Source organism: Bos grunniens, chromosome 21 (assembly GCF_055505025.1).
Source record: "Bos grunniens cultivar Pamir isolate PY7600 chromosome 21, Bosgru_T2T1.0, whole genome shotgun sequence".
Taxonomy (NCBI): Eukaryota; Metazoa; Chordata; class Mammalia; order Artiodactyla; family Bovidae; genus Bos; species Bos grunniens.
Genome location: NC_141185.1, coordinates 12,910,369 through 12,937,230, shown reverse-complemented (window position 1 = coordinate 12,937,230; position 26,862 = coordinate 12,910,369). Strand labels below are relative to the sequence as shown.

Sequence of the window (26,862 nt, the reverse complement as noted above, 5' to 3'; positions counted from 1 at the left end):
TCAGGAATGGCTTCCTGCCTTCTTAAGAGTCCACTGAGCAGGGCTGCTGCTCTACCTCCAGGGCGGGTGCTTGACAGAGGTGAGAGCCGAGGCCTCGAGACGGGGACGACCGCTGAGAAGTAACTGCCCGGGCTGCTCCAGGCTGGGGGGTGCCAAATGTCATTCTGTCCCTGACCTGCTGTGAGGACAGGGAGTCGCCCAGCCTCAGCACACATCTCTGTCAAGGAGACCAGCCCAGGACCACCCCTTGCCCCACAGTCATCACTGAGGCTAACGGTCCCACTGAGGGGTCTCTGTGATGACTCCTATGGAGCCATCGCTGAGTGGGGATCTGAGGGGTGCTGGGCAGAGCCTAGTCATGCCAGCAGGCCCAGAGGGCCTGGCATGTGCTTCCCGCCTCAGGGCTGCAGCAGACAGCGTGGAGCAGGCCCCCCAGCTGGCGGGATCTGAGCGTGTCCCCTACACGGTGGCTCAGGGTGGGGAAGGAGCAAGGCCTTGCCACCACCCTGCAGTGTGACCTGGGACAATTTCTCCCTCCCTCCCTTCGTGGAAACTGGGCTTTGTATTCCCTCCAGAATCCTCTCAGCTCTTTAAGGAAATCTACAAGGGCCCAAGAGGTCAGCTGAGATTTGGCCAAGAAAGGCTACTGCTGATGGCACAGGGTCAGGAGAGTGTAGTCGCTCAGTCGTGTCCGACACTTTGGGTCGGGAGAAGCGCGGTAAAGGGCACGGGTTGAGGAGCGGGCCCGCTGTGAGCGCTGTAAACCCACTGGCAGGTGGGCGAAGGCTTAGCGGGCGCTGCTCTGACCCCAGGCGCCAGAGAGTGAGGGATGGGGTCGGTCAGGCCGGCTCTCCTGCCCCGCCACCCACCCACGGCCACCAGTCTCCACGCGAGTGAAGGCAGCCCCCGCCCCGCCGCTCACCGGGGAAGGCGTTGATGTCGATGACGGCATGCTGCCCCGTCTGGTTGTTGATGATGATGTCGATCCCAAAGAGAGACACGCCCAGCGCCTGCCGCAGGGCCCGCGACAGCTCCCGGATGACCTCGTCGCTTGGCCGCTCGAACACACCCTCGATCTTGTCCAGCTGCCAACACACATACACCACACACACACACGGGAGTCAGACCTCGGGCAGGGAGACGCGACACTACCCCATAGAGACCCCCACTGCGGTGCCTCGAGGTTGAGTCTTATTTCCAGGCAAGAGGCAGGACAGACCCACTAAAATCAGCCTAAGGATGGCCATTTCCAAGTCCTGCCATGGGCTGGGCAGGCACTGGGGCGGGTATGGCATCTGTGACCCCTAGTCCTCATGCCCACCGGGTAGGCGAGCATCATTACCAGCATTTTACACAGAGAGGAGCTGACGCTCAGGGTCAGGGCTGATTCACGGCCACACAGCTTAGGGTTGCATTTGGACCCAGGTATTTAGCCTGTAAAAGCCGTGGGTTTCCCAGGTGGCACTAGTGGTAAAGAACCCGCCTGCCAGTGTAGGAGACAGGAGAGACACGTGTTCGATCCCTGGGTCGGGAAGATCCCCTGGAAGAGGGCATGGTAACCAACTCCAGTATTCTTGCCTGGAGAATCCCCATGGACAGAGGAGCCTGGCGGGCTATGGTCCATGGGGTTGCAAAGAGTCAGACACAACTGAAGTGACTTGGCACACACTCATTGAGCCTGTAAAAGACAAGGTTCTTAGCAGGAAGGAAGGAGACGGAGAGTTTGCTGTGACCCCAGGAAGACTCTGTGGTTCAGGACACCTAAGAGCTGCACCTTGAAGAGGGGAACACTGCAGTGGCTGGGCCAAGGGACCCAGACGAGAGCACAGTGGAAGCAGAGGTGCGAGGCAACCATCCACGGAAGACTGCTGGGAGCGGCTGGAGAAGTCGGGGAGGACGTGGGCAGCGGGGGAAGTTTTTGTTAGCATCAGAGCACTGGCCCATCATTGGCAGAGCCTCAAGGCTGTGAGGCAGTGGGTTCCACGGACCAGCCTTCATTTACTGGCTGGTACTGGATGGGGGGAGGTTTGGACACAGGGCTCCTGGGTGGGACTCGTCGTTCTCCCCTTCCAGACAAGTTGCTAACCTTGGTGTTTCCACTCTAACTCCCCATGCTCAGCAAGCTTCCCCAGAGTCTACTCGGCCACTCCTGCCCAGCTCCTGGGTCTGAGCTCAGCTTTTGGTGACACAGGGCTGGGGGGCTGGCCCCAGGACCCCACCGTGACACCGCTCACATTCTGCTCTAATCACAGCTGGCCTGGGACAGGCAAGTTTTCATGGGCTCAAGCTTGGCCCCTGGAAGGGAGCAGCACATCACCCTGGGAAGGACTGAGGCAGATGGCTCTGGATTTGAATCCGGACTGTGACTTCCTAGCTCTGTGGTCTTAGAGAGAAGTCCTTGGCCTCTCTGCACCTCAGTCTGCTCATCTGCCAATCAGGGCCATCGAGGCCTCCACCCCAGACAGCTGGGAGGAGTCACAAGGTCGTTTAAGCGGTGGGGACAGCACAGGTCTGGCTGCAGGAGCTGCCTCACCTGCATTTAAGCCACAGATGGCAGCATGTCACCCCTAAGTCAGCCAGAATAGGGCTCATACATGGTACTCAGTAGATACCAGAGTCCTAAGGCTGCTGGGATGGGGTCAGATGGGAAGCACAGGAGCTGATCCACCAGAAATAAAAAAAAGAAGCTGGGTCAAAAAGTTAAATGGAGAATTATCATGTGGCCCAGCAGTTCCACCCCAGATGTGTAACTTGTATGCCAATATTCACAGCTACATTATTCACAACAGGCAAAAGGCAGAAACAACCCGAATGTCCATCAACAGATGACTGGATAAACAGAATGGGTTACCCAGACTGTTCTGCCACCCTTTGCTACAATGTGGAGGAACCTTGAAAATATTAGGCCAGGTGAAAAAAGCCAGATGCAATAGGTCACCTACTGTATGATCCCCTTAAAATGAAAAGTCCAGAAGAGGTAAATCCATGGAGACGAAAAGCAGATTAGTGGTTGTCAGGGGCCAGGAGGAGGCGGGGATGAGGAGGGATGCTCAGTGGGTACGGGGTTCTCTTTCGGGTGATGAAAATGCCTGAAATGAAAATGGTCTCTGGAACTAGGCAGAGGTGGTGGTTGTACAACACTGTGAATGTACTTAATACCGCTGAATTGTCCATGCTAAAATAACTAATCAGAGAGAACTTTCCTGGCGGTCCAGTGGTTAAGACTCCATGCTCCCAATTTCAGGGGGCCCAGGTTTGATCCCTTGTCAGGGAACTAGATCCCACATGCTGCAATGAAAATCTGATACGGCCAAGTAAATAAATATTAAAAAAACCCACAAACAATTGTATGTTATATGACTTTCACCTGGATTTAAAAAAAAAAGAAGTGAGGCTGGGTCAGCCAGGTAGGGACAGAGCCTGGGCAGCACCCACGGGACACGTGGCCCTCACCCCTGGCACAGGAAGCCGAGTGGCTGATGGGGAGCTTCCAGACATGCGCAGGGCAGGGAGCCCACCTCTGGGCACTGTGATGCTCTACCATGAGAGAGGTCTGCTTCAGCTCTGCAGGCAGGGCCCCCCTGCCCATGGCCCCGGTGCCTTGGTGTCCCACCCTGGGGAGCCACGTTCAAGGCGGCAGCATCAGCCTGGCTGTGATGGACACTTGCCCGCTTGGCACCTGCTGAGCCCACCCCATGCCTGCCTCCCGCTCACGCTCAGCAGTGTGGGCTCAGCAGCTCGGCCACTGGTCCTGGGGATGCCCAGCACTGCCCAGTCTCAGCCACGTGCCCTGAGCTGTAATGGGCCCTCTTGGGCCCTGCCGGGTCCTGCTTTCTCGCCTCGGTAAATGCAATACTAAAAACACTGCCGCCGAGGGACTGTGGTGAGGATCCACAAAGCTCCCAAGTCAGGCCCGCGGCGCAGGCCTGGCGGCTAGGAGACCCATGGCTGCCGCTCCATCACAAAAGCCTCGTGACCCGCTGTTTATAAAAGCCGTTCTCAGCTCAGCGAAGGGACCTCAGACATCCTTCTGCAGCCCTCTGCCTGTCTGCAACGAGGAGGCGACGGAGGTGCTGAGGTGAACCCCTGGGCCCCCGTCACCCACACTGACTGAGCCTGACATGGTGTGGGGCGCTTTCATCCAGGGACTCCCTGAGTCCCAGGAACATTCTAGGGGCAGGGTGGGGAAACTGAGGCTCAGAGAGACGACTCGACTCTCCACACAGCTGGAAGGCTGTGGAGCTTCTGACTCCACGCCGTTTCATTCAGTGTCACACTCAACTGGTGCCTGGTACTGGTGTGGGGGCCACCCTCAGGGGCGTCCGGCCAGGGAGGGAGGCAGGGCTCCCTGCACCTGCACGAGGCCACGAAGGGGGCTGGAGGGACCCCAGCGGGCGGGAGGATGCTAAAGGCTCGTCTGGACACCCATACCTGGGGATGCACGTGTCTGGGCAGGAGGGCCCGCCATCCCGAATGGAAAAGAGACAGCCGACTGCATTTCCCTTTCCTCGTTTATGTGTTACCAGCCCTGGAGGACCCCTGCACAGCAGTCACGAGCTGAGGGGAAGGGAGAGATGACAGCAGGCCTGGGAGGTGGAGAGAAGGCCTTGCGATGTCTCCAGGCCGACCTTTCCCACGTTGCAGATGGAGACACGGGCTGAGTCACAGGTGGGTGATAACCTCGGAAGGCGACTTTGCTTCCAGCCCTCATGGTGACCCTCTGGCCTCTGTTAACAGCCCAGTGGTGACGAGGGCCGCACTGTGCCGGGGGGGCAGCAGGGACAGCTTCTCCATAAGGCTGTGGAATGCTGACCCCCTCTGAGAGTCACTGGCCGAACAAGGTCTGGGAGCCTCGCAGGGAGGACGCCCTGAGGTTTCTGAGCTTTCATGAGACCAGAACATTCTCTCGCACAGAACACCTATCTCAATCTTACAATGTGCACACCAGGCGCCGAGGGGTTCTCTTTAGAATCTGGTTGTTCTCCAAGCGTCCCTGAGCACAGAACTTGTTCCCGGGTTATATCTATCAACATCCCGAGGGAGGCTGGTGCTCACTCCAGGTCCCTGCTGTGCCTGTGCTCCGGTGAACCCTCGGCACACAGCCGGCTCCTCAAAGGAACCAGGAACAAATGAGAAATGGGACCGGCGGCCTGGGTCAGGGACAGTGGGTCGTGGGCAGCACAGGCCCTAGCCTGGAACGGAGGGGAATGAGGCCCAGAGGCAGGGGTCCGCTGTGGAGGGAACATGGGCAAACCCTCCCAGAACGGCCAGGAGGGCTGTGGCGTATGGGAGCTAGAGACCAGGCAGAGGGCTCGGTTCAGAGGCAGTGGCGGCAGAGGCCACCGGCTCTGGGGACACGGAGGAACAGCAGGGCATGGCGCAGTGTTGATTTCTAACGGCTCGACAAGTGCCAGGGAGGTAAGAAACCCTGAATTCCTGCAAGACCCAGCTTTGAAATCAGACTAATCTGGGGTCAGCTCTCATCTCTGTCCCTGAATGAGGAGCCCTATGGGTTTAGACAAGTTATTTAACCTGGTTGAGCGTAGCTCTCCCCTCGAGAAAGCAGGGACGTCTGTCCACCCCTCCAAGGCTGTTTCGGGCCAGAGGATGGAGCCTGATGCCCAGCGCCATTGACTGAACAGCAGCCCCGAGCCCACTCCCCACCGTGAGCCACCCTGGCAGCTGCAGAAGTACACAGCAGGAGCTCAACAAGCACTTACTGGACTCATACGGACAAGGAAAGAACAAAGGAAAACTGAGGTGCTGCTGTCTCTTGCCTCTTTTCTTTTTATCAGGAAAAGGCAGCTTAGAAAGCAGGTCTTCAAATTCCTCACAATTGGGGGATTTCCTCACGTGGGAGAAGTTAGACAACTTCCACCTGAGTGACTGAGTGGCGAGCGGGCATGGCTGTGATGGCTGTTGCCACGGAGGCGCAAAGCAAGCAAGGAAGAGGGGCGTCTCTGGAACCCCCCGGGGTCCCCGGCCTGGTGGGGAAGGTCCTGCCACCCTGCCCCGCTGGAGAGCCAACGTCACCCCACCCCCAGGCTCGGCGGGAAGGACATACCGCGGTCAGGACCGACGAGGACTCTGGCTTCGACACGTTGTGGCTGTTGAAGAAGATGGACTCGCGGTCTGAAAAGCAAAGACGGGAAGGAGCCAGAGTTAGAAGCTCGAGGCAGACAGCGACTCCACCACCTGACACCAGGGGGCAGCACCACCCCGGCCACAGGCCGTGATGCCTTAGGGCTCAGGGTCCAGCAGCAGCCACCCGGGCCCCCTCCCACCCCGAAGAGACAGGACACCACGGAGCGACACACGCCGAGTCAGGGCTCCTGTTTCCACTTTTCTTCCCATATAAAAATGAATGGCTTGATGAACCCACCTCCCCTCCACTCTCATCTTACAGTACCATACCTGGTTTTCCCTGATACCTAGGCCCCCTCCCCAGAGTGTGTCCAGCGTATCTTACGGACATGGCGCCAGAAAGGGGGGCTGAGTGAGAAAGGGGAAATGCTGCATATGGGAACATCAAAGGCCCAGAGTAAAGAGGTCGACTGATGCCACTTAATCCAGCATCCCCAACCCCTCCTGGTTCTGCCCATGGAATGCCTTTTCAGGCACATTTAGGCTGCCACGGGGCACATGAATATTTAAAACACAAAAGGGTCTGCTGTTTCCCAATTATTTAGGGGAAAAAATAGGAAATCAGAACTTGGGCTTTTGTAGGATCCATCCAAGAAAGCATAGAGAATAATTTCTGCCTGGCTTTGGAAATGGGCACAGCCGCCTGAAGTACCCTCCACATGTTCCTGCACCATCTCTCCCAGCTCCCACTGCCCCTGGAGCCCCCTCAGTCCCATGGAGAGGCAGATTAATAATCTCAATCCCAAGATTATTAGAGTGATGAGCAGTAGGTTTGTTCATTCATGCCCTGCAGAGTAAAGGCACGTCAGTTGGTCAGAAACATGCTCTCCAGCACTTGGAAGTGTGCAAATGCACGGATCACAAAACCAGGAGCCTCAGGGTTGAGAGCTCTGGTGAAGACCATCATCACACTAGGACCCCACCCCACCTCACCCTGAGAAGGACACAGGCCACAAGTCCCCACGTGGCCCCGGCAGCCTCTGCTTTGGTCCTTCTGGGTGAGGCGTTGTGGGTCCCGTTCCCCCAGGACACATTGCTCAGCCCTGAGACCCAGGACAGGAACGGCCCCACTGGGCGCCACTGTGTGCCGGGGGGCTGAACTGCGGGGGCACCTGCTCTGGCTGCCAACGCCCCCCCGCCAGCTCCAGGGTTACAGCGCCGCAACAATCATGCATGAGGAAGTGATTCGGGCGGAGGCCAAGCAGGCAGGCGCTGAGATGTACCTGGCATCTTTCCCGCTAGCGGGGCACGCAGGCCCCTTGCCGCCCCGGTGTGCCCGACAGTCCTCCTACCGCTCCGACCAGAGCCAGTCCAGACGGGGGGCACGAGAGACGGTCCTGGGGAGGAGCCTGGGGAAAATAAACACCCTGCAGGACTTGCGCCAAGCAGCCCACTGACCTCTACTCTTGAGCGCCGACAAGCAAGAAGATTGAGACTTTGGGGGTAGCAAGCCCCATGGGCCAGAGGTCAGAGCAGGGCTTGAGCAGTTGGGGTGGGCCTTCCAGACTCTGCAGGTACTGCCCACCTTCTCAGCCTGTAGCCCAGCCTAGCCCCGCTGAGCTCAGGGCACCTCCCACCCACCCAGTGGGACCCAAGGGCAATGGCCAGAGTAGCAGAGTAGGCCTGGGGAGAGAAAGGCCCCCCAGAGCAAGTGGACACAGCCAGTTCAGGGAGACTTGGAAGCCACAGAGAACAACGTGGATGCTTAGCTATGCCAGGAAGGGAAAGAACTGGGTGCTCAGAGGGGTGTACCCAGCGCCCACTGAACTGGACAGACCACGTCACCCGGCAGCTTCTTGGGGCAAGATCCAAAGCTTGGACCATTTCAAAGGGGACTTGTTTCTCCTCCTGGCTAACTCTGACCTGGGGGCTCCAGCCAGAGGACTGTTCAGCAGGGCGATGGGAGCTGCCCTTGGCTCAGAACCCTCCCCACATGCAGCTTGAGCAGGCCCAGGTGGAGAGGGAGCAGCTTCCAGCCATTTGGTGATCCAGGAAGATTGTGGAAGCCGAGATAGGTCAGGCAGGATTGCAGCATCCCCTGGCACCAGCTTCTTGGGCAGCTTCAAGATCCCCTGCTGATAAACCTGGCCGGGCCCTTGCACCTTGATCACAGGAGCACCCTGGACGGGGGGAGCTCGTCCCTTCTCTGTTCCCGGGCTAGTCCTGCGACACATGGAGCCCAGTGAAGAACCACCATGAATGCCCACAGGAGAAGGGAGACAATAAGAGGAATATGGGTTTTTGTGCCCAATTTACAGATGAGGAAAACAGGTTCAAAAGAGGAAGAGTAGGGCACACGTTTAGCCCCCAAATATCCCTGCGACTCCGTAGTGCAGCTGTGAGCTGCGGCCATAGCTTCTTAGCTTCATCTGCTTCATCTTCACATGTCTCCTTGGGGGAGGGGGCAGGCAGCGTGTCACGGGGCTACAGACAGCGGTCCACGTCTCCTCCCAGACCTCTGGCCCTGGCTGCCCTGCTCGAGTGGCCCCCTCATCCAGCGGTGTCCCAGGACCCCCCGCTTCCTCCGGGGCCCCTCATCTGTGCACAGTTCATCCTTTCACGACTTCTTCCCCGTGGAGTTTCTCCCACTAGAATCTGGGCAGGACACCTGGCTGACTATCCAGTCCCCTGCTGGATCCTAGCTCCGGCACCGGGCTGGGCACGTGGAAGGTTCAAGGAGATACAGCCTCTGTTACACCTGCAGGGCTCTTGATGGTGAGATCACCAGATCTGGCCCCGCCAGCTGCGACTGTAAATAGAGGTTTATTGGAACGCAGCCCCGCCCATTCACTTACAAGTTGTCTACAGGGACTCTGCAACGTTAGTGATGACAGAGCTAGAAATGCTTCTTCTGGACTTTTCCAGCACAAAAGCCTGCTGACCCCTGCCCTACGTGGTCATTGGTATCATTCCTTTATGTACAAACCCCTACGGGAAAAAAGGCCCAGGATGCAGAGACAACAGGGGAAAGAAAAGGAAAAGTTTCTCCCACTGTGCTGGGGGGCGGGGACAGAGGCAGGGGGAGGCGTCACAGAGAAACACGGCCAGGGGTTGGCACAGGCCAGCTTCAACCCTCTCCATAAAAACGTGACATCGGTTCCAGCCAAGGCAGCTGCAAGACTCTGGCTGTTAAGACACACCTGACTTCAGAGGTGCTGACAGATGCGAACCAAAAGGCCACCTGAAAACCGAAAGAACACAGCAGCTGTGGAGGGAGAGGTGGTGTCCTCATAATTACCGCAGGTCAAAAGAATCCCACTCAAGGAGCCCCAACCTCCCTGCGTGGACGGGGAGCCTGGAGGGCCTGCCATGCAGGACAGCAGGGACCAGAGAGATGGGAGGGGGCTGGAAACAGCCAGAGGCTCAAAGCCCCCTGCTCAACTGCTCCAGCTTAAAGGGCCACTCTCACTCTGCGATTTTCCTCTGTTAAGAGCACACGTGTGAAAAGGACAAACCCCAGGCCAGCTGGATGGCCTGATGCCCTGAAGACGGTGGCCACAGAATCAGCTTTGGGGATGGAGGGATAGATACACAGAAAGTCACTCAGCTTCCCTGAGCATAATAAACACTCCTCCATTAGCCCTGTGTTTCTCCACTGATCTGGTCCCGGTCAACACATTTGGGCTTTCCCGGGGGCTCAGCGGTAAAGAACCAGCCTGCAATGCAGAAGTCACAGGAGACGCAGGTTCGATCCCTGGGTCGGGAGGATTCCCTGGAGAGGGAAATGGCAACCCACTACAGTATTCTTGCCTGGGAAATCCCATGGATGGAGAAGCCTGGCTACAGTCCATAGGGTTGCAAAGAGTTGCATGCGACTGAGCACGCAGCCTGCATATTACGGTAAACTGGCAACCCAGAATGGCCACGAGAAGACAGATGTGGAGCCCTCATCCTGAGACAGGACTCAGAATCCACACCCTGCTACTGGCGGTTCTCAGACAGAAACTAGCCAGCCCTTAGCAACCAGGGGAAAGGGGGGGACAATTATTGTGTGGAAAGGAAGGAAACCAGGTGGTATGTTTCTTTAAGAGATGGAGTGATTTAGGGTAAAATAAGAAAAAAGGAAAACAATTGCATAAGGTAAACTTATTCTTCCCTTAATATATTTGCTGTAGATTTAAACACATTCTTAAAAACCAGGAAACAATATAAAGAGGATTAAAAAATATTGGCCTTATCCTGCCCACAACTGCTAAGAATGTTTCTTGCTAATATACAGTCACATACAGAAAGACCCTTCCCGATATTGGTCCCCCATCCCCAGCCATTCCATCACCCCAGTGGGTGGAAGTAGGGACTGGTATGTGGAGGCCCTAAAAGCCCCGCCTGGCAGGGAGAGCCACCTGCACTCAGAAGGTCAGGGAAGAGAGACACACGCTTCCAAAGTGTCTGCTCTCTGGGTTGTGTTAACGGGAAGAATGGCTGAGAGAGGACGGGAACAGCTGGACTTGGTCCAAGAGGAGTGGCTTGCAGCCACGAGGAGCGGACGGTGAGAGGCAGTCCCGGGCAGAGGGATTTTAGACGGACACGTCTGTCTGCTCAGCAGCCCGGCACTGCGCCTGCTGACGGCGGGTTTCCCGCGCAGAGAGAAGCACACAGCAAGTGAGAGCAAATCAGGCCAGGGTGACCCACGTCCTCCGTCCAGGGGATCACCATGCTTACTCCAGAGATGCTGCCCCTGTTCCAAAGGTTCCTAGAACTGGCCTCGAGGAAGCCTCCAGAACCACTGGAGCAGTCTCTTGAGCGGCCACAATACCACCAAATCCTTAAGTGTCAGTTTTTGTGATAGCCCAGGGTCACCTGGAGCTGGTGAGCAGCTGAAGAAAAGCTGAGGGCCTGGACCCCCTCGGCCTCCCGAGAGGACACCCTCAGATGGGGCAGCTCCCCGCAAAGGCCACCACTGTGTGACAGCTCAGGGACACTTGGGGCCATCATTCACTGGTCCCCAATATGCTCACCAATATGGTCCTCACCCGTGTCCACTCCTGACCCGCCCGGGGCCCCACAGCTGGCAAGTCCTGTGCCCCCAGCATAACTCTTAACAGAGCTCGCGCCCACCTCAGGGGCTGCAGAGGCAGCAGGTGACTCAGTGTTTCCCAGTTGGAGAAAGGAGACACGGTAAAGCAGCCAGTGCTCTGGCCCTCAAAACACCAAGGGCCCCTCCCTTCCTGGCTGCCCTGAAGAGCCCAGTCCAGCGTGTTCTTGGTGAGCCTCCTTATCACGAGGGGCCCCGGGAAGCGGCCTGGGTGCAGAAAGCTTTCAAGTTCTTCCCCGAGCTTAAGGTAGCTGAGGCGCATGGAGCCCCTTCGACAGACCTGGCTGGGACAGGGGTTTCCCACTCATGCTCCAAGACCTCTTCACCTACTGGACACAACTCTGCCAACCTTCAGATCACTTCTCCTCCCTCCAGAAATAACCTGGGGCAACCAGGGTCAGTGCCAAAGGACAGGCGGCCGGTGCCGTGTCCCAGCCGCGCTCCTGAGCGCAGGGATCCCGGACAGTGTGAGGCCCGCTTACCTGACGTGCCCGCGGAGAAGTTCTTCAGCGAGGGCCGCTGGACCACGGTGTAGGACTCGCCAACCACAAACACCTTGTACAGGACAGCATTGTGGTTGATGAAATTCTGGACCACGCAGGGCGGCTGGATGGCGCTCAGGCCCTCCTGGTTGAACACGATGGCCATCTGGGGAGACAGGGGGCCAAGGGCTTGGTCAGAGTCTACCGCCTCCTTGGCCTTATCACCGTCCAGAGCATCACCACCAAGGGCCATCCCAGCCCGGTGGCACGAGGCCTCCCCAGGAAGAGTCTCAAGCCAGAGTGAGTGGGATGGGCTTCGAGCAGAACACCTGGGCATCCATCCACTCCTGCTGTGGGGGATTTGGAAATCCTGCATCGTCAGGCCTGCCATGTAAGGTTGAGCTGGCTGTGCACTGCACAATCCCACTACTCACAATGTATCCATGGAACGGGCCCCCCGGGCTGTGTACTACTCACCCCTCTACAAAGACTTTGGCGGTGGGAGGTGGGGCACCGAGGGGGTGGGGGCAAGAAGCAGAGGACAAGGGATCAGGGGTTGGGAGGCCTTGGGTTCAGGCCTGTACAATGACAACGGCTGCCTCTTGAGAACTTATGACATGCCTGGCCCGGCTATGATCACCTTACCTGAGTCACCGGGTGTCATCCTCACATCCTGCCCCGAGGTGGGCACGGGCATCATGCCCCTTTTACAGATGAGGAAACTGAGGCCCTGAGGCACTTAGAGGCTGCTGGCAAGTGACAGAGCCCAGGAAGGGATGGGGTCCAGCAGCCCCCAGCCCCGCACACGATGCACACGAGTGCTTAAGGAATGGGAACATTCCACTCCCGGGTCCTGACTCCTCTGGGCACAAAGGCCTCCAACAGGAGGATCTGGCAGGGTGGGCGGGGGTGGGGGGTGACTGGACAAAACCTCCCTGTGTTGGGCTGAGGCTGGGTCTGCCCAGGGTCCACCAGAGCCAGCAGCCAGTGCTGGGGCCACGATGAATGTTTCACCCAGTCCTTGGGGCCACAGCAAGGAGCCACCAGCTGCCCAGGGCTACTGCCCAGGGAGGGGATAACAGGCCTGAATAGCTGGCTGCCCACACTAGCTGTTGCCTCTCAACGAACCTTCACAGAGCACCACCCCAACGTGCCTGGCGCCCAGCTGGGTGGGGCAGAGGTAGAGATCCAGGCCAGATGGGGAAACACAATGTGTGCCTGTATATACCACAGGGAAACAAGTGTGTGTGTATATATCACAGGGAAACAAGTATGTGTGTGTGTGTGTGCGTGTGTGCGCACACACACACCACAGTGAACAGCTCCTTAGCCTGCTGATGAAAGTAAGAGAGCCAGACATGAGTTCAAGTCCCATACCTGGCACTTGCTGCATAAGCCCTGTTTAAGCTCCATTTTCATCACCTGTAAAATAGCATCAGGAGCCACCATGGGGTAGCTTTGGGGGTCCTCTGAGCTTTCGGCTCAATTTTTTTTTTTAAGGAGGAGTGGTATTTCACTGTGGAACAAACTCAAGCGCTTACACCAAAACAAGAAATCAAATCATGAACATAAAATAAAAACAGAGCGTCTTGATTTTGGTTGACTGAGCTAGGGACTAAGCGATCAGAAGCAGGGCTTGGCAGGCTGGGGTCCAGGTGAGGACCCCAATCGGAAAGCCCCCTTTCCTGTGTAAAGCTAAACATGAGCACAGAGGTGTCCTCTGTCTTCACTGCACTCAACATCCCCAGGCACCCCTGAGGTGGGATGGAGCCTGGCCCCCCCTGGGCTCATGCCATGGAGGGCGCCCCACCAGAGGGGGCAGTCCTCTGATGCTACCAGCCTCCCAGGAGGCAGGTGGCCCGGAGCACAGAAGCCCCCCTGGGAACCTGCAACACTCCAGAGCCCAATCTTGGAGCTCTGTTCCTGATGCCCACCCAGCAGAGGAACCCCCACCCCGCCCCAGAAATAGCACACAGTGGGTTGGGGAGCCCCAGGGATGGGGAAAGGGGAGAAGGGGCCACAGCACACATGTGTACAACTACAAGCCAGACCCGCAGAGCTGGACTGAGGGGTGAAACACCTTAAGTCAAGCTGACCCCATGGAGTCAAGACTCTCCTGGAGGAAGTAGGTCCCCTCAACCCAGAACCCCTGCCCCTTCTGCCATGACCTAGCAGGCTGCAGGGCAACTGGCCACACCTTTTCAGTCACTTCAGTCACGTGTGACTCTTTTGGACTGTAGCCTGCCAGGCTCCTCTGCCCATGGGATTTTTCAGGCAAGAATACTGGAGTGGGCTGCCATTTCCTCCTCCAGGAGATCTTCCCTAAGCAGGGATTGAACTCATGTCTCCTGCATGGCAGGCAGATTCTTTACTACTGAGCCACCCGGGAAGCCGCTACAACGTATCAAGTATTCCCTGGCCCAGAGCCCACCGCAGCACAGCAGCACAGGCAACTCCCTTACCCATCACATCGCCAGTTACAAGGGCAGGACAGAAACTCAGAGAGGCTGGGTCATCTGCCCAAAGTCACACAGCTGGCAGTGCACACAGCCAGACCTGGTCCCCGGTGGGAGTGACTCTAGAGCTGTTGTGTCAACAGCAGAAGCAGTTCCCTCCCAGCAGGCTGACCTGCTCTGCGTTTGAATGGTCTACTCACACTAATGACTGCAGTTGCCCTTCTGTCCTGAAAAACCCCAAGGCACTGACCAACAGAGGAATTGTTCGGCGGTGTAACGGGTCAGGTGGAAGGTTGGGGGTCCGGTGCTGGCGAGGGGACTGTGGGTTCCAGGGCCATGGTCTGGCTGCTCTGAAGCCTTCCTGTCCCCCCACCCCCGGGTCTGGCCCAGGAGCAGGTCCCAGGCACGGAGCCCAGGCAGGCCCAGACGGGGAGGCTCCACGAGGGCTCCAGACCTCAGGAGACAGCCGACCTCAGGCGCAGGCGGGGATTTCCTGCCCCCACCTTCCTGCCCACAAGCAAAGGGACCCCTCGGCTTCGTCACAGCATACACCACACCACGCGGACGCATCTGTTTAGAGATGTTTCCCCATAGATACACACCAGGGACAAAGACACTACCTAAATCTACAGGGCGCCGCTGCCGGGTTTGTCCACGTTTCGTCATAAGGTCGTGGGGGAGCATTTCTGACGGTGGGGCTGCCCAGGACAGGCTCTCCCACAGGGCCTATCAGGAGGGTCAAACCTCTACTGCCCAGGGCGTCCTCCCACACTCCTCACAAAGGGGTCCCCAGGCTGGGCTGTGCCCCTGGAGGCAACGTCCCAGTCATGATTCCCCAAGACGGTGAAATACACAGCGGAGACCCTGCTTGGCCACGGGCTCCTCTTGTCCCCAGAAGGCCTCCTCTGCCCGGCCTCCCATACCACACCCGCTGGCGCTCTCTGCCTCCGGGACCCCATCGTCCCCCCTGGGGCAGGACTCTCATCTCAGGCATCTTTCCCTCAGTACCCAAGGTGAACGGCCACTGGGTGAGTAGAAGAATGAACGTGCCGGGGGGATCGCATGCACAGCAGGTCGGGTGCCCCTTCCTCCTCACACCCCCTTCCCTGATTCAGCGGGACCTGCAGACTTGGGGGCAGTGACGGGATCTTTTCGGGGCAGGGGGGCAGGCCTGTGTCCAGCCCAGAGCAGGAAGTGACCGACACTGACGGGCCAGAGGAAGGTCAGATGGTGGTGTGGCTCACACGGGCTCAAAGGGGGCAGGCACACCCATCCCAGCCTTGGGGACAGGAGAGGACTAAGGTGCAGGTGGAGTCGGGGTACTGAGCCTCCAGCAGGTGCGGTGGGATCCAGCAGCAGGGCTGTCAGGCTCCCAGAGAGACTCTGTGAGCTGAAAGGAGGGGGGTGGAGCGGGGGAGGCAGGGGCAGGGAAGCCAGGGGGCTGGATGGGGACGGGGCTATCAAGTCGTCAGCTCCTCCACTCACCTCGTGAGAGTTGGTGCCATGAGCCACTCTGGTTTTGCAAACTGTGGGTGGGGGAGAGAAAAACAGGAGTTAGCAAGGTTACTCACCTACAAAGCCCAGCCTGGCAGATACGGAGAGAAACTCTCAAAACCTCCTGCAGCCCCTGGGGTGGGGAGGGGGCTAGTGGGGAGCTGAGGAGACAGGCTGACTCCACCAGGGCCAGCGTATGTCCTCAGGGGCGCTAGATGGTCACCACCAGGCCAGGCCCTTACCACCCAGGGACCCAGGGACCGGGGCCGTGCCCTCCACCGGCGGCCGAGGCCTCCCTCCACCCCCAGGAGTTCAGGTGCTCACTGAATGGGAAGGCCAGGCCATTCTCCTCCAGGAGTCTCATGGTGTCATCCCCGCACAGGCTCGTGAGCTCCATGAAGGGTGGCGAGCAGATCCTGTCATCTGGGGACAGAGGAGAAGCCCGCGTCAGCACTGCCTGCTCCACGGGGCCCCTCAGCACCGCTGCCCGCCCCATCCAGCAGCCCACACCCCGAAGTCACCCGTGGGCGTGCAGACACACAGGCGCACACGTGCCCCGGGAACGAGGGCACAGTCATTAACTACTGTCAACAGCATTCCCGTAAGGATGAGACCGACACGTGATAACAGCAAAGCCTGAAGATCAAAGCAAAGTGAAAACCAGACTGACTCAACCCCGCCTCTTCAGCCCGCACTTGGGCTTGTGAGCACGCACGCACAGCGCTTGACAACAGGATGCTGTTTTGTGACTCGAATTTGCACTCCATCAACTATGAACACTTTCCAGGGGCAGTGAAGACGCCCCTCCATACACGGTACTGGCTTAATGATCATCGGAGGATGACGCCAGCCCTTCAGCTCTTAGCCTGAGGCCCGCACTGCTGAAGGCTTTGCATACATCACGTCTGAAGTCTGCAAATAATCCTATGGGGGTGGGGGCGGAGGAGACGCTGAGGCGGGGGAGGGATTAAAGAGGGGCTCGCTGTCACACAGGGACCCCTCTCCTGGAGCCTCTCGTGCCTAACAGAGGGGCTTCTGCCACCGCCGTCACATGGATGGGCCACAGACAAGCACACACTCCCGACCTCCGCTGGCTGCCAGACTCCAGCCCCGCCCAGCCCCCACCCAGATCCCCCGCCTCTGCTTTCGCAAGTCCTCAGGCTCAGGGGGCTGCCCACCTTCTCTGCACACACACCCAGTGGGTTCCTGGCATGTTCAGTTTTCTGGAAAGCTCTGGAAGCTGGGTGTGCTCTGCTTGTCAGGACGATCCTAGAGCCAGGCACCAAGTGAAGGCAGGAAAAACCATCCGTGGGGAAATAAAGTGCATTCTGAATCTCTCTGTGGATTGCTAAACTGCACCACTGGCTTGTTATTACTACTTTGTCTACCTCCATCCCCAATCAGGGCACCAGCTCCTCAGGAGGTAAGACCACCCTGTATTTCTGGGCACAGGGGCCGGGAAAGGCTGAGCGTTAGTGGGATGGGGGGTGACCCCCACACACACACACCCACAAACTTGGAAACCAAACCAAAAGCAAACAATAAAGCGGCTTGTCTCCAATAGCTTCTAGCTACTTGGCTGGCCAGGAGGTCAGTACATTAAAACATTAAAACCAAGGTAAGATCCAGCTTCACATATCTCATAAAAAGCAAGTGCCAAGAATTACACAGGGTATATTAAAAGTGCTTTCATTTCCCTCCTTGCCCCCCACCAGCAAAGTCCAAAGTCCAAACAGGCGCAGAGTGATGGCAGATTCTGGGGTGGGCAGAGTTTCTCGGGGACCCAGGGGAGGGAGGAGCCCTGGCGGACAGCGAGGCGGGCCCTCTGTTTGGAGCACTCACATTCCTTACAGACAAAGGCTGAAACAGAGGCAGTCCTTGCCCAAGGTCACTGGACAGTCACCTCCAGGGTAGGACAAGGAGCCGGGCTCACATGGCAGGTCAGGAAGAGAGAAGCCAGGAAAATCAGAGCATCGAGGGAGGGAGCGGGTGGGGTGTCCTGGCTCTCAGCTCTAAGCCATTATCTAAATGGGGCCCCGTTTCTGCATCCCCTGCCCAGAGTCAGAGCCAGGGTGGAAACACTGGTGGGGGGCTAGCAGGCCAGGGAGGGAGGCAGTGATCTCTGCAAAGGCTCCCTGCTGTATACCCTCCAGCCAGGCCCTAACGGGGTGTGAGACTCCAGGCCAAACAAACTAAAGGATGTGGCAGCAGGTCGGCTTGAGGCAGCACCCACCTGGTCTGGCAGGGGACCCATCCTGGCCCCAGCCCTCCCACGGGAAGGCTCAGAGATTCCTGGAGGCAAACAGACGGCCTCCTGTTAAGAGCTTCCAGATTTTTTGGAGCAGGTGAATCTTTTACCACTTGTTGTTTAGTCACTAAGTCATGTATAACTCTGCAACCCCATGGACTACAGCACGCCAGGCTTTCCTGTCCATCACCATCTCCCAGAGCTTGCTCAAACTCATGTCCATTGAGTCAGGGATGCCATCTAACCATCTCATCCTCTCTCGCCCCCTTCTCCTCTTGCCCTCAATCTTTCCCAGCATCAGGATCTTTTCCAATGAATCAGCTCGTTGCATCAGGTGGCCAAAGTATTAGAGCTTCAGCATCAGTCCTTCCAATGAACAGTCAGGGCTGACTTCCTTTAGAATGGACTAGTTTGATCTCCTTACTGTCCAAAGGACTCTCAAGAGTCTTCTCCAGCACCACAGTTCAAAAGCATCAATTCTTCAGCACTCAGCCTCCTTTATGGTCCAAATCTCACATTCATACATGACTACTGGAAAAACCATAGCTTTGACAATACGGACCTTTGTCGGCAAAGTGATGTCTCTGCTTTTTAGTACGCTGTCTAGGCTTTTATTATAGATTCGCCTTCAATGCCCTCCCCACCCCAGGCCATCAAAGCTTTCCACCTAATGTCATGGCTAACAGCCAAGAGTCAAGAAGCCCCACTTGTTAACGTGCCAAACACTGCTCCACGTAGTCTGCAAAACAATCATTTACCTTCATGAGAGCCCATAAAGAGGTGCTGTCACCCCCATTTTACAGATACGGGAAATGAGGCACAGAGGGGTGAAGTTCCCTGTCCAGGGTCACACAGTGAGTAAGGGGTACGGTTGGGGGGGCTCACCCCCGGGCAGCTGGATCCCAAGTTCAGGCTACTGACCACGGCCTCCCTAGCAGAAAAGTGCCTGCTCCTATTAATAGAATAAAAGGACAAAACTCACACAATCCTATCAAGAGATGTAGCAAAAGCATTTCAGCTAAAACTATAAAACACTTGGAAGAACACACAGGTGTAGGTCTTTATGACCCTGGATTAGACATGGTTTCTTAGACACCAGAACCACAAGCAACCAAAGTAAAAATAGACATATTTGACGTCAAAATTTAAAACTTCTGTGCTTCGAAGGACATTATCAAGAAAAGACAACCCAAAGAATGGGGGGAAATATTTGAAAATCATGTATCTGGCAAGAGTCTAGTATCCAAAATACATGAAAAACTATTAACAACCAAACAATAAAAAAGACCAGTGACCCAAGTTAAAAATGGGCCAAGGGCCCAAAATGGACAGTTCTCAAAATAAAGACACAGAAATGGCCAGTAAATACAGGGAGGAATGCTCAACATCATGAGGCATCAGAGTAATGAAGATTAAAACCACACGTGTGAGGCTGGCTACAACCCAGTAAGACAGACAGGAAAAAGTGTCCTGACACTGGCTGGTGGGGACGTGAAATGGTCCAGCTGCTCTGAGAAACACTCTGGCGGTTCTTCACACAGAACTAGGTCCACAGCAGTCCACACCTAGGTGTTTCCAAGAGGACGGAAACACACGTCCACACAAAAGCCTGTCCAGGAATATTCACAGCAGTGTTATTCGTAACAGCCAGAAAGTGGCGGCAACCCAAGTGTCCATCCACTGATGAGCTGGTGGACACGAGGCGACATAGCCACACAATGGAATATTATTCAGGCCTAAAAAGGAATGAAGTTCTCATGCATGCTGCAACATAGATGAACCTTGAAAACATCATGCTGAGTTGAAGGAAGCCAGTTGGAAAAGCCACAGAATACATGACTTCATTTATCTGAAATGTCCCGAACAGGCAGCTCCATTGAGACAGAAAGGAGACGGGCGGCTGCCAAGGCCTGGGGGGCAGGTGGAATGGGGAGTGACTGCAGGCGGGTCCATTTCTTTTTGGAGCAATGAAAATGTTCTGGGATTAGATAGTTGTGATGGTTGCACAACTTTCTGAATATATTCAAAACTACTGAACTGTATCTACACTTTAAAAAGGTGAATTTTATGGTACGTGAATTATACCAATTGAAAAAAAAAAGGAAAAAACCCCAGCGGCGGCAGCTGAGATCCATCGGGCGCAAACACTTGGCCTGTGCAAGAAACTGGGCTGAAGAAATGCTTTAGGTACAGTGTCTCCTTCAGTTCTCCAGCAAACCTGCAGAGTCCCGTCCCCCACCATCAACCCTGCTGAGTCCTGGGTGAATCAGAGGAGGACGAGGGCAGCATTCCTCCAGAGATGTTTGGGGTCCAGATGAAATGCAGAGACGAGACATTCCTAATGAACGGGCCACAGCAAGCATTAGACCAGACACCCCCCACCTTTCTGGAATCTCAGGCTCTGGTGTCAGAGGTGGTAGCAGGACCCAGCAGAGAAGACAAAGGACTGAGTCATCAGGACAGGGGGCCATGCACAGTGTCGCATTCTTCTTCCTTTATCCTAACTTGAAGCTGGCTGACCACACCCTGAGCAGCAGGCATGACCAGCTGCTGACCCCACGCCCTCTCCAGGGTGGGCCCAGGACTGGAGACCATCCAGGTCCCGCTGCCTGAAAGCCCCACGGTTCAAGCTCGGTCACCCTCTGACGGGTCAGGCTTGAGGGAAGGCAGTCCTGAGCCCCACAGGGCAGAGGCTGGAAGGGACCCGTGTCCCTCGCTGGGCTGCTGGCTGCTCCACACCCGGGCCTTGTCCCACCTCTAGACTCACGGATCGTAGACCATGATGACTGTAGCTTGACCCAATTTCTGGCAGCTTGTAGCTAAAACCATCCCGCGACGCCTGTGAGATCGCAATAATTAGAAACTACAACTGTTCCTATTTTGGTTTCCAACCACCAGTCACCAACGACAACAACAAAAAAAAAACGTGTTGCATCCTAGGAGCCCAAGATGCAGCAGTAAAGGAACATGAGCCACGCTGCTTCATGGAGCCCACGCTCCAGGTGCAGGGACCAGGCCACAGCCAGATGGAGGAGTAAAACAGACAGCCCAATGGGGCTGGAGGGTGACCTGGGGATCGCGAGGGGGTGCCTGTGGAGGTGGGGTGTGCCCAGGAAGTGCCTTGCGGAGCCCAGACATGGGAAGATGAGCAGGCAGGCCAGGCATCTGGGGCACGCGTACTCCCGGCAGACAGAACGGCCGCTGCAAAGGCCCTGCTTGAGGACACGGTGCCCCCTGGGCACACACACTGACCCAGCCTTGGAGAGGAGGATGGTGACATCCGTCTAGCCTGTGGACTCAGAGGTCACCTGAATGGGAGAGCTGAGGAAGGAGCCGAGCCCTACAGCAGTTGAGCCAGCATCTTGGTGGCACGGGACACGTTGGCTCCATCCCATGTGAGGGTCGGTGACAGCAGCAGTCCCTGCAGCTGCCCCCCCACTCCCCAGGAAAATCCCAACAGTGCCAGCAGCTCTTCTCCCCCAAATAGCATAAAGACTCTTCCTATCAGTCAGCACTGGGAGCCCAGGAGGCTATTTCTGGTTCCCTGAAAAAGGCTACTTATTTATCTGTCATCGTATTTCTGGATGGGAGTTGGAAAGGAAGCTTTTTTTAGTTAGGTGGTGGGTTGTGTTCTGTTAAGAGCTGAAGCAGCAGCCCCTGGGAACCTGAAACACCCCCCTCTTCCCTGTCCGCCACCCTCATCAGAGAGTGTGAAATCAGAGGTCCTGGGAGATGGCAAATCCCATCATGTCCAGAAAGGGAAAGAGAAGAGTTCAAGGTCACGCACAAGTCATGGGCAGGCCCAGGATGAGAACCCAGGTGTCCGAGTCACATCCTCACCTTGTCCATTGTGCCAGGTGGCCACGCTCCCAGGCCACTGGGGGCAGATGCTACAGAACCAGCAAGAGGAGCAAAGACAATGATGAACAGGTGCCACAAGAGGACAACCGGGGGAGGCAGAGATGGCACTTTGAAGGTGCAGCTCTGAAGCCTGGCTTTGAATCTGGGGTAAACTAGCTGTAACTTTTGGCGAATGACCAAACAGTGCTGGGCCTCGCTCTTCTCATCTGTAAAATGGGAACAAGGCCTCCCTAGAGGGTTGTTGGGAGGCCTGGCACATAACAGCAGTGGTGATTTCTCTTACTACACTGAGCGAGGCCAGCTGGGCGGCCGACAGGAAAGCAGGCAGGTTCTAAATCGTAACTAGTGGCCCACGTCCAGTTTCTGGGGATGACAGAAACTCCCCCTCCATGGCTTCCTGGCTGTGTCCAGCATGGTGCTGGCACCAGGCTGTGAAGGAAGCTTTGGCGGGGCTCCGGCAGGGCAGGGCAGGGCCTGGGGACAGCTGTGACAGGACTCTGCCTCAGTTCATTTCTTCCAGATGACACTCGAGAGAAACAAAGCCTGGGGGTAGGGACGGTCCCCGAGGACACACAAAGGCTGGAATCCTCTGACGTTTCCACAAAGGGTGGGACCCCAGAGAACGACGCCCACGAGTGAGGGCTGTGCTGAGACAAGAGGAGCTGAAGACAGGCCAGGGAAAGAGCCCGCGGGGCCTGGAGCTGGCTGCGTGGGCCTGGGCAGCAGGGAGGACCCGCCTGGCACGTGTCGGGAGAGCAGTCACTACATTCAAGGGCTCTGTTTCCCTCTCTCTAGAATGCTGGTTCCATGAGGGCAGGGACCGGTGCATTTTTTCACCCCTGTGGGCCCAGCGCCTAGAACACTGCAGGCACACAGTAGGCGCTCAGCAGGGGCTTGCTAAGTGAACGGACTGACCCTCAACGGCACCCTGTGCACAAGGCCGGCTCCTCGGGCATCTCAGCCACATCTGGTCGGATGCAGAGTCCGTGGTTGACGTGCCTGGGCGCCGCTGACCCACATTCCGGGCCAGCCTGCCGGCATCCGGCCCTCTGGCCACTGCCGGGCCCTCACACTCCGCTCCCCCGAGGCTCGCCCCGCCCCACCCCGCCCCCAGTCTGTTCCATCTGAAAACACACAGCCCTCACAGCTGACCCCGCTCAGTCTGGCCACTGGCTTCTCCGGAGGACTTTCGCCTGCAGAAGCACTTTGTTTATCTGCTTTGCTATAACCGTGACTGGACTTTCCTTTTTAATTGTTTTCCACTGAACGCTCCTGCCACCAGTATTTTCCCGTGAGTCTGCATTTCCTGGTCACCCAACTGTCAACGTTTCCCCTCAGGTCAGACATTTATGTTTGTGCCAATTTTCCTCCACCGTAGACAAGGCTGATCATCTCTCACGCATGATAAGGCTTGGGGCTTGTGACAAATCATTTTCTGCGGTCACGGGCCCAGGAGCTGGGGGTCCGGGCCCCCTGGAATCAGCATTTCTGTCTCTTGCCACAGAGCCACGCTGCTCCTCAGAGGGACCATGGGCGAGTTTCCTGGGGAGCCAGCAATGAGGGGTCTTGATCATGCTTTTCCAGCCCTGGGGAGCCCCGTTTTCAGAAACCTGGGCAGAACTTTCATGAGGGAGGGTGACAGATGACGTAGTGAGTGGTCCTACCCCCAACACAGGTCACTCTGGGGCCTACCGGCCCCGTGGCAGAGGGAACGAGGCACAGAGACCCAGGCTGCTGGGGGAAGCCCCGGGCAAGGCCCATGCATGACCCAGGGAGCAAAAGCCCAGAGACCTGCATGCAAGTTCCAGCAGCTCTCCCCTGAGCCTGGGCAAGACCCAACCTTTCGGGTTTTGGGTTCCTGATCAGTAGTAGACTGACGGTCATGATTAATCACTCCTGTCTACTTCCTGAAGTTGCAAGGAAGAGGAAAAAGCACTGTGGAATCTTTACCCACTAAAGAAGCCAGCTCCTGCACTTTCCTGCTGGTCCAGTTGTTAAGAATCCGCCTGCCAGTGCAGGGGACACAGGTTCGATCCCTGGTCTGGGAAGATTCCACATGCCGAGGGGCAACTAAGCCTAACACACTGATTTCACAGGCCCTGGATCCTCTGCACACACTGGGCCCTCAGCCCTGCAAGCACCTTCTAGCCCCTTCTCGGCATGAGAAGCTCTGGCTTGTCCTCCAAGCCTTGGGTCAGGCCACCTCCCTCCTCTAAGCATCACCTTCCCCACACCTGGTAGGAGCCCTTCCCCCCGCCCCCCAGTGGGCTCACCAGGCCCCTGTGTGCCTGGGGTTTGAATCTTGGCTCCAACTCGTATCAGCTGCACGATCCCAGCCAAGTAACTTTACTTCTGCCTCAGCTTCCTCACTGAAAAGAGAACAAGAGCAATAGTATCTACTGGTGACTCAGTGGTAAAGAATATGCTTTCAATGTAGAAGATGTGGGTTTGATCCCTGGGTTGGGAAGAACCCCTGGAGAAGAAAATGGCAACCTACTCCAGTATTCTCGCCTAGGAAATCTCATGGACAGAGGAGCCTGGTGGGCTACAGTTCATAGGGTTGCAAGAGTCAGACATGACTTAGTAACTAAACAACAACAGATTTAAATGATGAAATAGTTCCTTAACACAGTTTCCTCTGGGAGGAGCAGTCCCACCCCAAGGGTCTGGGAAGCAATATCGGCCTCAGCTGTATCGCCCAACACAACCCATCCCAGGATCAAGGTTGGATGATCCCCTGGGACAGACAGAACAAAATCAGTGGCCCAGCGCTGGGGTTTCTTCCTAGCTGCTGGGGTTTCTTCCTAGCTGCTGGGGTTTGTTAACCAAGGAACCCCCTTCTTGACACTCTCACCTCTGAACCATCTTCTCCCCACTGTGGCTGCTCTAACCACACACTGCTGGATTCCTGGTGTTCTGCCCACCTCACCTACCGAGCCCGCCACCAAGCCTGCACTGCGCACAGTGGCTGGATCCTGGATTGTCTTCTTAAAGTTTCCACCTATATACTGAGGCAGCCCTCGGCTCAATAATCATCCAAGTCAGATGTGAGTGAAGGTTCGAAGCCTTTCCAGGTCCCTGCAACCTGTTCCTGTTACAGGCTGCATTGCATGTGTGCATGCTCAGTCACTTCAGTCTGTCTGACTCCTTGCAACCCCAGGAGTCTGACTGTAGCCCCCCAGGCTCCTCTGTCCATGGGATTCTCCAGGCAAGAATACTGGAGTGGGTTGCCGGGGGATCCTCCCGACCCAGGGATCAAACTCGCATTTCCTGTGTTGCACGCGGATTCTTTCCCACTGAGCCACCTGGGAAGCCCATGGGCTGCACTGTGTCCCCCTAAATTCACATGCTGAAGGCCTGACTCTCAGATCTCAGGACATGCCTCTTATTTGCAGACAGGACCTGCCAAGAGGTGATTAAATGAAAACGAGGTCATACAGGTGACTAATGTCCTTGAGAAGGGGAGACAGGACTATGAGAAGACAAGGGAGGAGACAGGTACCTACAAGTCAAGGAGAGAGGCCTTGGAGGAAACCAGCCCTGCCAGCACCTTGATCTTAGACTCCAGCCTCCAGAACTGTGAGAAAATTAACTTCTCTAATTTAAGCCGCCCAGTCCGTGGTGCTCTGTTGAAGTAGCCCTGGAAATTACACTTCCCGCCTCCTCTCAGAAGGCAGAACCAAGTTCACTCCCAGCCAAACCCCGGCGCCAAGCAGAGGGGTCTCCCTGTCATCCCCCGGCACAACCCTGGGACTCCTCTCTCCCCAACCAGTTGGCAACAACCTACCCAGCCAGCATCGCCCAACCCCTTGAGAACAAGATGTCTCATCACAATGACACCTCCCAACAGATACCCCCAGCATCTTCTACCCACAGTCCTGCCTGTTCCACCATCATCTCTCTCCTGCATTGCTACCTTGTTCAGTTGCTCATCTCTGGTACCCTACTAAATGCCCACATGTTTGGGTTCTGACTCTGCAACCAGATGGTATATTCCTTGGGACCTGGCCTGACCTCTAGCCCAGTGCTACTCAGAGGAGGCAGCCCTCAGAAAAAACTCTCTGACAAGTACACATGTGTGAGATGAACTGAAGATGGTATAAAAGTGAGCTGAGCCTGGAAACGAAAGGAGAAGGGGAGCACGGAGGAGCACAACTGACCGGCACAGGGTAAGAAAGGTGGCAGTGGCCTGCAACTCAACTGGCCGCCATGTGGCACTGTCGGCCTGGCATAGCCCTGGTGACCTCAGCCACGGGACTTGCGGGCTGGGCCTGGCCTGCCAACCTGCAGACTCCAGTCTTCATGACTCATCCAGTGCCAGATTGTCCAAAGTCACCTTCAGCCTGCCGTTATACTGTTAGAGGGCAGGAGCTCCGTGCTCTCGAATCCTACATGGCATAAGACGCTCTCTGTACACTCTGGGAGAACCAAGTTTCAGCCTGACAGCAGCTCTGAAAACATCTGGATGGTTTTTTTGGCCTACGGCGATGGCAGCCGCCCAGTAATTCAGGACAGTCAGGTGAGGGCTGGGAAAGCACCGCAGGCCCAAGCCAGGAGTAGGCAGTCAGGAAGGGCAGGGATGACAGGCCCACGGACGAGAGGAGATAGATGTGAGAACTGGTCTCTCTGATGTGGAGCTAGGCCTGGGCATCAAGAGGGCACTGCCTGTCCTGACCTTGATTCTCCTGCTCCCGCTGTCCACTTATAATGTCCCGTCCACTGGCCTGGCCAGGAAGGGCTTCAGTGTCCAGTCACTGCACCCCACATGCCTCCCCCAGGCGGGGCTCCATCCTCACCTTGCTCTCTTCAGGAGGCGTGCTTCCTGGCATGACCCCCAAGACCCTCCTCAGTTCAGTTCAGTTCAGTCGCTCAGTCGTGTCCGACTCTTTGCAACCCCATGAATCGCAGCACGCCAGGCCTCCCTGTCCATCACCAACTCCCGGAGTTCACTCAGACTCACGTCCATCGAGTCAGTGATGCCATCCAGCCATCTCATCCTCTGTCGTCCCCTTCTCCTCCTGCCCTCAATCCCTCCCAGCATCAGAGTCTTTTCCAATGAGTCAACTCTTACACTCAGGAACCATTCCCTGCTCTGACACAGCACGTCTGTCCCCTAGCACCTACTTCCAGTTCACTCTGCAT

The 26,862-nt window shown here is 56.6% G+C and overlaps 1 protein-coding gene across 7 annotated transcripts in view; it reads right to left on the bottom strand.

Moving 5' to 3' along the window:
- The window catches only part of ITPK1 (inositol-tetrakisphosphate 1-kinase), a 162,188-nt gene that overhangs the window by 6,015 nt on the left and 129,311 nt on the right, over positions 1–26,862 (bottom strand). For 4 of the 7 annotated variants that reach the window (XM_086363166.1, XM_086363167.1, XM_086363169.1 and 1 more), the window contains 5 exons: positions 15,936–16,034; positions 15,603–15,643; positions 11,662–11,827; positions 6,065–6,132; positions 923–1,085 (listed from right to left, as the gene is read on the bottom strand). In XM_086363166.1, coding sequence (XP_086219292.1) covers positions 923–1,085; positions 6,065–6,132; positions 11,662–11,827; positions 15,603–15,643; positions 15,936–16,034 — 537 coding nt within the window. Of the gene's footprint in view, positions 1–922; positions 1,086–6,064; positions 6,133–7,367; positions 7,494–11,661; positions 11,828–15,602; positions 15,644–15,935; positions 16,035–26,516; positions 26,722–26,862 lie in introns of those variants that run through there. The other 3 variants (XM_086363168.1, XM_086363165.1, XM_086363172.1) reach the window with 3 other exon arrangements.